The following is a 16,029-nucleotide window of genomic DNA, read 5'->3' on the forward strand; positions in this document are numbered from 1 at the left end:
TACTTCTTGTAGGGGAGGCCGAATCCCTTTGTCTTTAAAATCTTGACAACAAAATATGTTCAATTAAATTCGATTCAAATACTAAGAAGATATTATCTTGGAAACCTTGCGTTTTAAAAGGACATTTTAGAAAATAGTTTTATGGACTTTGTTCACGGATGCGTGACTTTACCGCGACTTCTAATCGTACGATTTGACTTTCTTCTGTCTCAGATTGGATTGATAGGTCGTCCTGAGAATTTTTCTAACCAAAGATACATAGTTGTCGTACGATTTGCCTTTCTTTTGTCTCAAACTGTATAAATAGGTCGTCCAATAAAGTTTACTGTAGGTCAAGATATCAAATAGTCGTACGATGTGTTTTATCAGATCAATCGACCTGCCTCTGACAGGTCGTACGAAAAATTCTCGTTTTAGAAGAGGAACGAAAGCTGGACGTAGGCTCATCAGACATGTCCATACAGTGTGTGTCGGGCGGTTTAGATGTGTGGAGCGGCAACTTGGGGTTAATATTAACAACCTAGTCTGTATCTCGTGTGATACAGTTGGCGCTCCCATATCGGCCGTAATAGTTACTGATGAACCAAGTGAGGTTGTCCCTATTCCAACGGTAGTGGGCCAGTTTTCAAAGCAGAAGTTGACAAAGCGTGGAAAAAAATGTCAACCAAATAGATCAAACTTGTTAAATGTGCGCTCGCTTGTTAGGACAACAAATAAATATGTCATCGTAAAACCCCTTAGTCTCTATTCAGTCAATTGTAGGTCGGTAAAAAATAAGACAAACTCCATACATGATCTTCTGGTGTCTAGCGACGTAGATCTACTAGCAGTGACTAAAACGTGTCTGGGAACTGATGTTGACAAATGCGTGATCAGTGATCTTCTACCAACAGGATATCAGATTATTCAGAAACCCAGAGAGATGGGAAGGGGTGACGGTGTGGCTGTAATGTACAAAGGACAGATTGATGTGAAACAACAAAGACCGTACAAGAATTTCACACATTTTGAACACATGGAGTGTACAGTGAGTATTAGGAATTCTGAAGTACGCTTATGCGTCATCTACCACCACCACCATCTCGGAAAAACAACTTAAAGAAAACTATTTTCTTTGATGAATGGACGCAATACATTGCGAACCTAGTATTGCTACCTGGTGAGTTTATAATAACCGGCGATTTGAATTTTCATCTTGATGATGTGAATGATGCTGACGCCACCAAATTTCTTAGAATCTTAGATGATCATGGATTATCACAGCGTATCCAAGACTCCACACATGTGTGTGGCCATACACTTGATGTTGTGATAGTTAATAGTTAGGGAAGGTTCTACTGTTCTTCGTGGTGAACCAACAATTTTCGATCCATGTCTTTTTTATAACAGTGGTTGTCCAGCGGGGGACCACCTGGTGATTCACACTGACCTTCAGATTGCCAAACCACTGGTTGAAAAAAAGGTAGTTACTTATCGTAAGCTTCGTCAAATTGACATAAATGAACTCAAGACAGAGGTAAGTGTTTCACTGGCATTATTAGATAATAGCAAACCTGTCGATGAGTTAGTTCAGATTTACGATAAGAAAATGCGCACTGTTTTGGATAAGACTGCGCCTTTACAAAAGAAAGAAATAAGGCTGCGCCCTAAGAGTCCTTGGTACACTAATGAACTACGTGAAGCCAAAGTAGATCGCAGGAAAGCTGAAAGACTCATGCGTAAATCAAACCTCGAAGTTCATAGACAGATTTACCAAGAAACATGTAAACGTGCAGCCAACCTTCTTCTTCAGTGCAAAAAATCCTATTACTCAACACGGATTGAGGAAACATGCAATGACCCTAAGCAGTTGTACCGCATTACCAACAGCCTAATGGGCAATGGGTCTGAGAGAGCTTTGCCTGTACATCATTGTTCCGGGACCCTCGCAAATAAATTTAGAGATTTTTTCTCGGATAAGATCCAAACCATCAGGGTAAAATTGTGCAATAACAACAGCATGAATACAATGTATCCATTCTATGCTGATGTTCAATTTGATGGAGAACGGCTATGCAATTTCAGTTTAATAACAGAATCTGAAGTTCGCATGATCATTTCATCGGCTTCATCAAAATCATGTGAAATTGATCCAATCCCTACAACACTTCTGAAACCCATTTTAGAATCTGTGCTACCTATTTTTGCAGAAATAGTGAACAAATCTTTGAATGAATGTATATTTCCATCTTCCTTCAAAGAAGCCATTGTACGTCCGTTATTAAAGAAAGCAGGATTGGAGCTAGACTCGTTACGGAACTGCAGACCTGTCTCAAACCTCTCATTTCTTTCCAAAATTTTGGAAAGAGTGGTATCAGCTCGCATAGGGCACCATATAAATTCAAACAACCTAAATGACGTGGCCCAGTCTGCATATCGTCCTTGTCACTCAACAGAAACAGCTCTTTTAAGGGTACACCACGATATTGTGACAGCATTGGATAGGGGTTCTTGTGTTGCCTTGGTGATGCTGGATCTTTCAGCGGCTTTTGATGTTATAGACCATCAAATTTTCATTAGGCGACTGGAGGTATCGTTTGGTATTACTGGTGCAGCACTTACATGGATCAAACCTTACTTAACTGGTCGTAGTCAGAGGGTGGTGGTGGGAACTGCAAAGTCTAAGGACTTTCTGCTTCCATATGGAGTGCCCCAAGGGTCAGTTCTGGGACCAAGACTTTATGCAATGTTTGCAAAACCGATTGGTGAAATCTGCCGCAGACATCATATCATGTATCATTGCTATGCTGACGATACCCAGGCATACTTAGTGTTTAGACCTACAGATACATGGAATGCTATCTCATCGCGGCTACAGGAATGCTTAGCAGATATAAAATCTTGGATGAACGTCAACCTGCTGAAATTAAACGAAGAAAAAAACTGAATTTAAAGTGTTTACTTCGAAACATTCAAACGTTTCACCATCTTTTCAACTGTCTTTTGGAAATACCATTATTTCCAACTCGGACTGTGTTCGAAACCTTGGTGTTTTCTTCGACAGTGTACTTTCTTTTAAAAATCTTATTAGTTCCATCTCTCGTTCTTGTTATTATCATCTACGGAATATTGCACGGATTCGTTCTTTCATCAATAATGACGCCTGCAAGACACTTGTATGGTCTCTTGTGTTATCACGCTTAGACTATGGAAATGCACTATTTAAAGGGCTACCCCAAACAGATCTGAGCAGGCTACAGACAATCCAAAACTCAGCAGCTCGACTTGTTGCCCGGGTCAGGAAGCATGACCATATATCACCGGTGCTTGTGTCCTTGCACTGGCTTCCGTTGGTTCCCGTGTTGAATACAAGATTTTACTACACACATACAAGGCACTAAACGGATTGGCACCGGCCTATATCAGCGACCTCATCACTGTGTACGAACCAAAACGATCTCGGCGTTCATGCAATTCACGATTGCTAGAAAAAACCCGTGTTCGTACAAAGACCTATGGAGATCGAAGGTTTGATGTAACAGCTGCCACACTATGGAACAGTTTACCGATAGACATCCGTTCGTGTGGCACTGTCAAAACCTCAAAACATATCTTTTTATGAAATCTTATAACCATATTTTGTAATATATTCTTTTTTAAAGTATAGGCTGGTTTGTCGCATGAACTCGTAATGTTTAAATTGTTTTATTTTATTTGGATGTTATATTTTATGCTCTGATTAATCTTATCATGTTTTACATTTTACATTGTTAAAGCGCTTAGAGTAATTACAAATTATATAATGCGCTATATAAATGCCGCACATTATTATTATTTGTTTTAAAACGTTTTAACAAATTAATATTGTATAGTAAAATTTAAACATTTAACTGTTTCAGTGAAATCCACTGTTAATTCATGCCAGTGTTTCCCAGCTCTGTCTTTATGAAAGGTGAAGATAACGAAGTGATCAATTTCTTAATCCCTATCTCTCTATTTTGTATTGCTTATAGGGGTTATGGGAAAGATCACCGTTCGATATCTTCACCTTTGATAATGAATACTAAATCACGAATAGGGCAAACACGGACCCCTGGACATACCAAAGGTGGAATCAGGTTCCTAAAAGGAGTAAGCACCCCGTGTCGACAGGTCACATCCGCCATGAACCCTATGTTTTGAACAAGTTAACGGAATACATGTAAATGGAGTAATCCGCAATCAAAATTAGTGTCCCAAGAACGACCTAACAATCGGTATGAAACAAGCCACACAGTAGTTGACCCAGTGATAGGTTATATTGGCAAATCACTATACATTGTAGCAATCATAGAATTTAGAGACTGTTGAAACCTCTGTAACATCAACTTGTTTGTCAGTAGCCTGTCTCGATTTAAAAGTGATAATACGCATAGCAAGCTCTTGTGTATCGAATCAATTGCAGGTGATAATGGGATATTGCTACATAAATATGAGACGTTTATTGTGGAGAAGCTAAAATCATCCCGTTTGTTCTAAAGCTGAGTTGTTAGTTTGCCGGTAATATTTATTTTCAATAAAATATCCAAGTGCAAGAAGATGTCAAGAACTCTGTGGTGTCTTTTATCTCGATTTCAAAGATCTATCGAATCGACATATGAATGACATTGGCGTTATGTCCATAGTCGTTGTCTTTAGTAGTAGTAGTAGTAGTAGTAGTAATTGTAGCAATAATTAAAATTGGTACCGTATAAGTTTTACATTATGACCCCTGGGTCGAGGCCTCTGCTGGTGGACTGTTAGTCCCCGAGGGTCTCTACAGTCCTGTAGCTAAGTACTTCGTTACTAGCTTGAAAATACGGATGTATATTTAATTGCTGTGATAAAATTTAGAGATTCATTTCAAAATAAAGGATGTTTTCCCTCATGCATAGCTCTGATCCTTAGATGAATTTGACTCCAGTCTTTAACACTCTGTTGTTGGTTTTTTTTTTTTTTTAGTTTTTACAAGTTTATTGTTATTTCGGATTTCCAATATATCGGCTTGAGCATCACTGAAGAGACATTATTTGTCGAAATGCGCATTTGGTGCATCAGAATTGGTACCGTATAAGTTTTACATAATCAGGAATTCAGATGTATTCGAGTTTCTTTTTACCTTTCCTATTTGTACATTTCCGTTTCTTCCTCCTTCTCAAGACGACGAACACTAGAATCAGCAGGACTGTAATAAGAAACACTCCTCCTAACACGCCTCCCACAACTGCCTCTATATCAGTGGATACGTCATCTAAGGAGTCCGTTGTGTTGTAGAGAGGATTGACAGTTGTGTCAGAGAAGTCAAAGTAGGTGGAGGGTGTTTCCATCATGTCGTTGGTAGTGAATCTTGATGTCCTATGATTATATTCGTGATGTTTTGAGAAGAGAATTATTTGTATTACCAATATAAAAAGAAAAAAAAAATATATTACTATTAAGTAGTAACTTACATATTGGGACATGTCGGATCAGCAAGAAAACACTGACTCTCTGTGTTGATATTCAGACAGGCAGGATCTACATACACAGAACATGTCAAACTCATATTGAAAAATACATTTTATTCAATCATCACTGTTAAGTATATAATAAGAAACAGTTTCTTACATTTATATATCTCATTGGCATGGTACGGCTTACTCGGACAACCATTGATAAAGTGTTGACATTTGCTATAGTACAACTGGCGCCATTTTGTCTTCAAACAAAAACCTTTTACAAAAAAATAAAGATAACGAACAGTGATCAATCTCACCAATCCTCTCAAAAATACGAAGTTATGTCATGTATATGTGTTTGATATAGGGTTTATAAGCAAGGCGAAGATAACGAACAGCGATCAATCTCATAACTCCTACAAGCAATACAAAATAGATAGTTGGGTAACATATTTATCATATTAAATATTATAGTAGTTGTCAAAATAAATATTATAGTAACTCCTTGTATCTTGAAGATTATCATATTTGTCAGAATTTACTTAATCTGCTTAAATTCAAAAGTATCTTCATTTGTTGTTATTGTTAGGTTAGAGAGCGTTGCTTGTATGACTGGTAACTACTTCAGTATTTCATACTTTGGTTTGAAAAAAGTAATTCAGATCCAGAAGAATTAATAGTTAATTCAACAACACTCCACTCCCTAAAATTCCTTATTTGATAGCATATGCAGGTGTATTTCTTTACTAGAGAAACAGGTCTGATGTGTTTCATACCGATTGTTATCTTCACCTTTTATTAATATACATGTGCATATCATCAGTATTGCTTTTAATAAGACTTATTAATTTTTTTTTCCATGTTGCATTCGTTGTTTTAACTACTTCCTAGGGGCGAGATCAAAAGTTCAATGTCTGACAAAAAAACTAAATTCACATAGTTTTTACGCCCCCCCCCCCCCCCCCCCCCCCCGCAACGACCCCCTAAACTAGATATGATGAGTGTTTAAACTATAATCGATTAACAAGTAAGAACAAACGAGTATAAAAACTCTGTATACCCTATCTTCTGTTTATTCACAAATGAAAGTGTAGATTAAAACTATCAAATGTTCATTAAAATGTAATATCGTCATGGGGTTTTTAACAGTCACTTGTCTTTCTCCTTTTTCGACTAATGTGTAATCGATGTCGGATGAGAGAAACTTACAGAAGTTTTAACCCACCCCCTAAATATTTGAATTTAGATTTTTATCCGAAATCAATCTTTTGATCTCGCCCCTTACAGTTTTGATATCAAATTTCTTACTGTTTTTAACATGTGAGAGAATTAGGGTTTGATTAATTATGTTAATTAAATAATACTCTGTACACTTTCTATCAAATCTCATTTCTCTCCATATTGCGTTCATTGCATTATTCATTTCTTACATTTTTAATAGTTGAGCTAATTAGGGTCTAATTAGTAATCTTAATTAGTAAAAAAATCCCAACAATTTTCTTTGCCTTCTTCATCGTAAACACATTTCTTTACGAAATATTATTCGACGTACGACTTATCTTTCTATCTATGATCAGGGGCAAGTAACTCGTGGGTCACCTGCTTTTCAGGGATACCATCTAGTCATCACCGTATATAAGGCGGTGATGAGCGATATTTCGCCAGTTCACTGTCGGAGCTCAAAGGAGTAAGAAAGTAGCAGAAGCGGTAAGGCGAGAATAAATTCAACCCTGGTTATTTTTTAGTATACGGTGACTAGTATACTGGTTTTAGGGTGTTATACAGTGAATTAAAACTGTTATATTTCGATATAATTGTAGTTAAGTTCTGTCTGGGTATAAGACAGATCTGGAGATACATCCGAGACCCGTACTTGTATAGGATGCATACCTGTCCCGAGGATACATACCTGCCCGAACACAGACCATATGCCTAATTCGATTTGTTTGCTCTTATATTAGGGATAGATAATCCTAAGACTTATCTGTATATATTGACTCGTTCTTGTTCACATCATTTTTCGTAATTATTGCTGATTGCCATTTTTCTATATATACAATCATTTATTTATCATTGTCTTGATCTATCCACATTCACGGACCCAAACACGTTACAATACTAAATGTATTTCCAAAATCAATCACCGCATTTCGACGAATATAATGCACACATTCTTCAAGATTTTAGGGGGGTACGTATTATATACCACTATATATAGGTTTCTGATCCATTTTCCTTCAGGTGAAGCTTGGCTGTAAGTTCATTCATACTCAATATCATAGCCAGTACATAGATACCGGAGGCTTTTTCGCGCACATTATTCTTCTCGCAAAATTCGATATCTAGAAAATTACTACAGAAACGAAAAATTGTAGAAAATAGGATGCTTCTAATCTATAAATAATCAAATCATTATGATACAGCTAATTGAAATTCCCTGTAATGAATATTCACCTTCTTGTATGCGCATGCAGCCATTAAAAACATTTTTACACATTGTCTAGGCACGGGCTAACTAAAATTGATAACAATTTGATACCGTTTTCTCAAACATTTTGCCGTGCTGTATACAAATTCCTGTGCTTTGTTACGTTATTTTTGCAAATATATTTAGTGAAATTAACGTCAAGATTACCACTTGGTCAAAATTTAACTGCATAAGAACTGCGTTTCCCTCACTTTTTAGAGCCATAATGAGGGTTGCGTAATAAATATCAGTATGTATAATATTCAGCCAAAAACCTGCCTTTTAATCGTTTAATAGTAAAAATACATTTCGGTATCTATTATTCTATTTAAAAGAACTATATGTAAAACTTATACGGTACTAATTTTGATGCATTTTTATGAATTGTCAAAACTAAAGTGATCCCTACCAATTTTGATAGCTGAATGTCACACCATATATAAATGGCACATGCACAGAAGTGAAAGGTAGCAAGAGAAAATTGTGTTTCAATCTAGAATCTATCATTTAAAAAATAAAAGTTCTACCTATCTACCCTACATTTCAAGGGAGCGTAACCGGAACAACACATATTATTCTATTTGGCCTAAACAGGAATATCTCAAAAGACAAAATGAGGAGTCCTAGAGTATGCAATGAATGAAAAATTGGGGAAAATAGATGACAAATAATTGTGATCTGGAGTTATTGTATATGTTTCTCGAAATATATGAGGAATTGGTACAGACAAAATTACCCGCTGCGTCATTCAACCTTAATATCTCACCTTTTGTTGTCAACGGAATGCCTCCTTTATGACAGAATTCCACAAGTCCAGTCTTCTCGGTGTTAGGAATGCACAGATACTGATTATTTCCATACTCGTCTTCACCACAGCTTAGTCTTGCTGATGACGCAATGACTTCTGTCAGGCTTGTTGGGCACGATTCGACAATGCCAGTCATAACTGAAGCGCAATCACAATTTCACTTTTCATATTTCCGCAAGAAAGATGATTTTCATTTCGTTTGATTTTATTTTAATTACAGATTTGTTGTTTATTTGTTGTATACGGGAGAGAGAGAGAGAGAGAGAGAGAGAGAGAGAGAGAGAGAGAGAGAGAGAGAGAGAGACGATATGTACAATTCTCTTGTGAAAAACCCAGAGAGAGATAGAAAGAGAGAAGGGGAATACAGACATCGAAACCGAAAGTGGACATCTTTTGCTTTAGTCCTACATTTCGATAGGTATATACGATGTGATACTAAATTCAAGATATATTTTCTCTTACCTTTAAATGTTTAAGAAATGACAGCATTTTTACAATGTAAATTGATCTACTTGGCGTTCTAAGTGTTCAAACCGTACACAATGCTACTTTATCAGATGAACGTCCGTACCCAAAAGTCTTAGCGCTCCGCTATCTTGTAGGGAAGACGACGTTAAGCGACAGTAAACAAAGTTAGATCTAGGTCGAATCTATTCTTAATCATTATGTCAAAACTCGGCTTGAGATTGGTAGTGCGTTATCGAAACGGATTTCATGTAGATGGCATCACAAAAGCGCGATGTGTGGATAAAATGAAGGCTATCGACGGCAAAGACTCGTACAAAATGGGGAAGTCTGAGTGGTGCACTGACATGTCATCATGGCCAGATAAAACTTGTCCTGACATTGTAAATTATCTTGTTTAGATTCAGGGTGCTTACACGCTGGCTGAGTTATTGTAATTCCACCCTCCTGTGATGTAATCAGATTTTACAAAATCAATGATTTATTTAGATTTATGCATGATAGGAACATGAATTTTGTTGGAGTCTTTTCCGATAGTAATTGTGAAAAATCTTGTTAAACGTGGGTCGGTGTAATGACCTGATAAGTGCAATGTCCTGATTGACCTGATGGGCAATAATTCTATCTACATTCAAGCTAAAAATATGATATTTTAAAATTTGATCTAATTAAATATACGTTTTTCTTTCATAAAATACTAATTTTTAAAAAATATACATGTATATGCATTTTAATGCATAATAATTCATCATTTTCAAACCCGAGGGGTGTAATGTCCTGATATTTAGTGTAATGTCCTCATGAGACATTTCTACAAAAATGATACATTTTTACGATGTTTTATGCATCCAAATTAATTATGTTTATGAGTTGGTATATATCTTAGGATATTCAACTATTATTTTTAATATTTGTTGGATATTTTTCATTATTTTAGGTTTTAAATAAACCAAGAGTGTAATGTCCTGATATCGGAATGACCTGATGACACGGTAGAGCGTTATTGTCACAAAGCTTCTTTTGATGATATCTGTTTTCATATTGAATTCTTTCACAAACATACATTTGTCAAATGATATTTTTAAAAATCATTAATCAATAATATGGTTATTTGTTATTTTAAACTTATACTACATCAAAGGTGAAATGTCCTGATATCGGAATGACCTGATGAAAACTGATATGAGTATTATATATGGATAAATGAAAATTAAATGATAGATTTGTTCATTATTAATATTAATATAATGGCTGTACAATGTAAGTCATTGGGTGAAAGGAGACATTTGTTTCGGAATTTCCAAAAGATCAGAAGATATCTACATGCACAATTATAAAAGATGTGGTATACTTAATATATAATAGAAACGGGGAAATACAAGGGAGAAGCATTAGAAGACAGAATATGTACTCTGTGTTCTTTAGATTGTTTAGAAGAATTCTGTACTAGTATTAGTTGTAGAACAACACTATCTATGTCAAATTCAGGTTGTATTATTTTTCTATTAACGAATTTCCCTTGACACACCGCCCAATTTATACGTTGAGCTTATATATTTACAGACATTCTTTGATGTACAGAAAACGTTATGTGTAATATATTATATTTGTAGTGTTATTATTTCTTTATTCATATATATTTTACAATGATAAAACAATTTAACTATTTTTATACATGAATTTCCAAATTAGAACCATTTAGAATCTGCATTCAATGGCTTTAAATAATTATAATTTTGAGCACTTGATAGTCGTGAAAAAAGAAACCCATCCTGATAGTCCAGCAACCCAAGCAAAATAATTGATTGAGGGCCGTTGACGCCTTCAAGGCTAAAATACCGCGATATACAAACAAATTAATTTTAATATAACAATTTATTTTTGGAATATCATTTGAAGCCACTAGCTCCTGTAAATTGCTGAACTTAAATAAGTTAACGCATATACCAACCACCGTAAACAGTTTATATATGATACTTTAATAAATGATACATATATGTAACTGTGATCTAACTAGTTCTTTTACATAACATTCAGATCAAACGTAACGTAATAAAGCAGGCTACAACACGTGTTATCAGGTCATTCTTTTTTATTTATGATTTCTTAAATTATAAAATGGTTTTCCGCCAATATGAATATTTGGTTTATAAAATAACGGTGCATCAGCAGCAACATCATAATTCTTACTGAGGTTACATAATATAAGCCATGCTTTGAATACATCTATCCAAAATTTATCTTTCAATATTTTTAAGAATGTCAATGTAATATAATCATTTCCGCAGTTTATCAATTTGTAAAGTCCAACTTTAGAATAAAATGTTTCATCCCTCTATTTGAAAACATAAACTATTTCAAAAGTTTAAGTTATACACGAATAATCAATGATGTTTCAAACTATTGAATCCAAGGGCAATAACTCCGTTCTTATTGATTTCTTTATCAAGTCTATTTTGCGTTATATTTCCTCCATTTTTCATAGACATTTTGTATATTTTTGTTAAGAAACAGTTACATGAAAATGTGCCTCCGTGGCCGAGTGGTTAGAGCATCGCGCTCAAAATCGCACGGCCTCTCACCTCTTGTCGGCGCGGGTTCGAATCCCGCTCGCGCCAGTAAGTGAGAAAGTTTCCCAGTTTACTTTCGTAGGGTCGATGGTCTCTTCCCAGGTACATTGTATCTGGGTTATCTCTTCCACCAATAAAAACTGGGAGCCACCAGATAACTGAAAAATTGTTGAGTGTGGCGGAAAACAGCTAAACAAACATACACACACATATCGTCATAACCAGTTTTTATGGAATTTTGATAATGCTGTTTAATGAAAAATTGCAATTTTCTGACGTTGATAAATGATCTGTTTATGTATTTTTCAAATCTTAAAAAGTGTGATGACCTATAGATTCTATTTTATGATTTATTGGTTTTAACTCTATCAAATAGAAATATATACACTTTTTATACTTTTATCAGATAAAACTGTGAGTATGGAGTTAGCTTAAATGCCATCGAATCTTTATAGGCCTACAACTGGACAATTATTTTTAGTGGACATAGGACATAGACCCATCAACAACAGACGTGTTTTCTTAGGAAATGATTTCATATACAAGTCCAATGTAGCCGTTATTTAGGGAAGATCGATCAACTGATCAGTACAGCACGAACAGGAGCGGATCCAGCCAAATTTTTCAAGAGATCAGAAAATTTATTTATAATTTTAAAATATATGCATACGAGTTCTTATCAAAATCTGTCAAAATCCATGTCCCTAGCACATAAATCTTGAATAGCAAAATTTCCTAAACTTTCACATGAAATTAGTAAATTAATGTATTATCACCATGAGTTAATCTAATGTACTATAGACAATGAGTTTTAAGACTAAGTAGAGAAAAACATGTCCCTCAGAAACAATAACATAGGCTGACATTTGCAAGTACATTAGTATTTTGATGTGTCCAGTCATGAGATCTATAGACTACTTAGAGTGTCATAATGCATTTTATGGTGCATATTTCATTTTATATCTTCATCTTACGTGTTTTGTATGTAATTTCCGTGATTGTCTGTGTTTTGTATGTAATTTCCTTGATTATCCGTGTTTTGTATGTAATTTCCGTGATTATCCGTGTTTTATATGTAATTTCCTTGATTTTCCGTGTTTTGTATATAATTTCCGTGATTATCAGTGTTTCGTATGTCATTTCCGTGATTATCCGTGATTCTCCGTGTTTTGTATGTAATTTCCTTGATTATCCGTGTTTTGTATGTAATTTCCGTGATTATCCGAATTTCGTATGTAATTTCCGTGATTATCCGTGTTTTGTATATAATTTCCGTGATTATCCGTGTTTTGTATGTCATTTCCGTGATTATCCGTGTTTTGTATGTCATTTCCGTGATTATCCGTGTTTTGTATGTAATTTCCTTCATTATCCGTGTCTCGTATGTCATTACAGTGATTATCCGTGTTTTGTATGTCATTTCCGTGATTATCCGTGTTTCGTATGTAATTTCCGTGATTGTCCGTGTTTTTCATGAAATTTCCTTGATTCTTCGTGTTTTGTATGTAATTGCCGTAATTATCCGTGTTTTGTATGTAATTTCCGTGATTATCCGTGTTTTGTATGTAATTGTCGTAATTATCCGTGTTTTGCATTTAATTTCCGTGATTATCCGTGTTTTGTATCTAATTTCCTTGATTATCCGTGTTTTGTATGTAATTTCCGTGATTCTCCGTGTTTTGTATGTAATTTCCTTGATTATCGGCGTTTTGTATGTAATTTCCGTGATTGTCCGTGTTTTGTATGTAATTTCCTTGATTATCGGCATTTTGTATGTAATTTCCGTGATTGTCCGTGTTTTGTATGTCATTTCCTTGATTATCCGTGTTTTGTATGTAATTTCCTTGATTATCCGTGTTTTGTATGTAATTTCCTTCATTATCCGTGTTTTGTATGTAATTTCCGTGATTATCCGTGTTTTCTATATAATTTCCTTCATTATCCGTGTTTTGTATGTAATTTCCGTGATTATCCGTGTTTTGTATGTAATTTCCGTGATTCTCCGTGTTTTGTATGTAATTTCCTTGATTATCCGTGTTTTGTATGTAATTTCCGTGATTGTCTGTGTTTTGTATGTAATTTCCTTGATTATCCGTGTTTTGTATGTAATTTCCGTGATATTCTGTGTTTTGTATGTAATTGCCGTAATTATCCGTGTTTTTTATGTAATTTCCGTGATTATCCGTGTTTTGTATGTAATTGCCGTAATTATCCGTGTTTTGCATTTAATTTCCGTGATTGTCCGTGTTTTGCATTTAATTTCCGTGATTGTCCGTGTTTTGTATGTAATTTCCGTGATTCTCCGTGTTTTGTATGTAATTTCCTTGATTATCGGCGTTTTGTATGTAATTTCCGTGATTGTCCGTGTTTTGTATGTAATTTCCTTCATTATCCGTGTTTTGTATGTAATTTCCGTGATTATCCGTGTTTTGTATGTAATTTCCGTGATTATCCGTGTTTTGTATGTAATTTCCGTGATTATCCGTGTTTTGTATGTAATTGCCGTAATTATCCGTGTTTTGTACGCAATTTCCGTGATTATCCGTGTCTCGTATGTCATTTCCGTGATTCTCCGTGATTCTCCGTGTTTTGTATGTAATTTCCTTGGTTATCCGTGTTTTGTATGTAATTTCCGTGATTGTCTGTGTTTTGTATGTAATTTCCGTGATTATCCGTGTTTTGTATGTAATTTCCGTGATTTTCCGTGTTTTCTATATAATTTCCGTGATTGGCCGTTTTTTGTATGTAATTGCCGTAATTATCCGTGTTTTGTATGCAATTTCCGTGATTTTCCGTCTTTTGTATGTAATTATCGTGATTGTCCGTGTTTTGTACGCAATTTCCGTGATTATTCGTGTCTCGTATGTCATTTCCGTGATTCTCCGTGATTCTCCGTGTTTTGTATGTAATTTCCTTGATTATCCGTGTTTTGTATGTAATTTCCGTGATTGTCTGTGTTTTGTATGTAATTTCCGTGATTATCCGTGTTTTGTATGTAATTTCCGTGATTGGCCGTGCTTTGTATGTAATTTCCGTGATTATCCGTGTTTTGTATGTAATTTCCGTGATTGGCCGTGCTTTGTATGTAATTGCCGTAATTATCCGTGTTTTGTATGTAATTTCCGTGATTGTCCGTGTTTTGTATGTAATTTCCGTGATTGTCCGTGTTTTGTATGTAGTTTCCGTGATTATATGTGTTTAGTATGTCATTTCCGCGATTGTCGGTGTTTTGTGTGTAATTTTTGTGATTATCCGTGTTTTGTATGTCATTTCCGTGATTGTCCGTGTTTTGTATGTAATTTCCGTGATTGTCCGTGTTTTGTATATAATTTCCGTGATTCTGTGTTAAGTGTTTTGTCGGCCTCCTAAATAGCATCCGATTTACTGTATTTATGTATCAATTTCCGGAATTGTGTTAGTTGATAATTTTACACATCTTGTTCTGGAAATTATCTGCAAAGTGTGTCCCTCAGATTTGTGTCTATGCAAACAAAAAAGATACAAATAGAAATATGAAGCATGATCCAAATGATATTCCAAAACTTTCCCGGTTTAAATGTTGTTTCCACTATTCCCTGCTGCATACCACATGAATAAAAGGGGGGGGGTCCATAGTAGACAATATGTTGTGGAAGTAGACATGCTTGAATCTTTCCTGTTTATTGAAAATAATGCTATATGTGTATGCCCCCCCCCCCCTCCACCCCACCCCCTCAATCACCAATTAATTTGCGCTCCAAGTAGCTTGTTAATATTTCCAAGTTGTTACTACCCATTATAAACAGTTTTCGTTTTTACTTTTCTTAAACGGATGAATAAGTTAATCATTCTAATAATCTACAAATCACCTTGCTGCATAGACATCAAGTCACCATATTAAGTAGTATTCAAAGGCACAAAGGTGTTTTCTAAATTATTTTTATAGTATACATTTCCACCATCATGTCAATGCAGTTTGTAATTTAAGTTTTCATTATGACTTTAATTTTTATCAGCATTTTAATGTTTGCAACAGGAAGTGTAATGTCTATATCTTAAATAGTTCATTCAGATTAAATGTTTTCCCACACTTAGGAATGTGCTCTATCAGCGAAAGCTATATATTTAGTATTAAGTCAGTAATTGATGTTGACAGCCTCAGCCACGCGGTTTGTGAAATTGCTTAGTTATGTAGTTTAGAATTAAAGAGTTGAATTGGACAGACGTGTTCCTCTTATGAGTGTCTAGAGCACGACAATTACGGACAGTACATTGGCGACGAGGATAAAAAAAAAAAATTGCACA

The 16,029-nt window shown here is 35.1% G+C and overlaps 1 protein-coding gene across 1 annotated transcript in view; it reads right to left on the reverse strand.

The window, feature by feature from the left end:
* The window catches only part of LOC125656990 (uncharacterized), a 42,721-nt gene extending 33,400 nt beyond the window's left edge, over positions 1-9,321 (reverse strand). Inside the window, exons 1-5 of the mRNA XM_056143066.1 lie at positions 9,173-9,321; positions 8,669-8,848; positions 5,605-5,709; positions 5,448-5,514; positions 5,117-5,352 (exon numbers count right to left, since the gene is read on the reverse strand). Of these exons, the coding sequence (XP_055999041.1) occupies positions 5,117-5,352; positions 5,448-5,514; positions 5,605-5,709; positions 8,669-8,846 (586 nt within the window). The 5' untranslated portion in view covers positions 8,847-8,848; positions 9,173-9,321. The remainder of the gene's footprint in view (positions 1-5,116; positions 5,353-5,447; positions 5,515-5,604; positions 5,710-8,668; positions 8,849-9,172) is intronic.
* Between the last annotated feature and the right edge of the window lie 6,708 nt (positions 9,322-16,029).

The sequence above is a fragment of the Ostrea edulis genome, chromosome 7 (genome assembly GCF_947568905.1).
Source record: "Ostrea edulis chromosome 7, xbOstEdul1.1, whole genome shotgun sequence".
In the NCBI taxonomy this organism is placed as follows: Eukaryota; Metazoa; Mollusca; class Bivalvia; order Ostreida; family Ostreidae; genus Ostrea; species Ostrea edulis.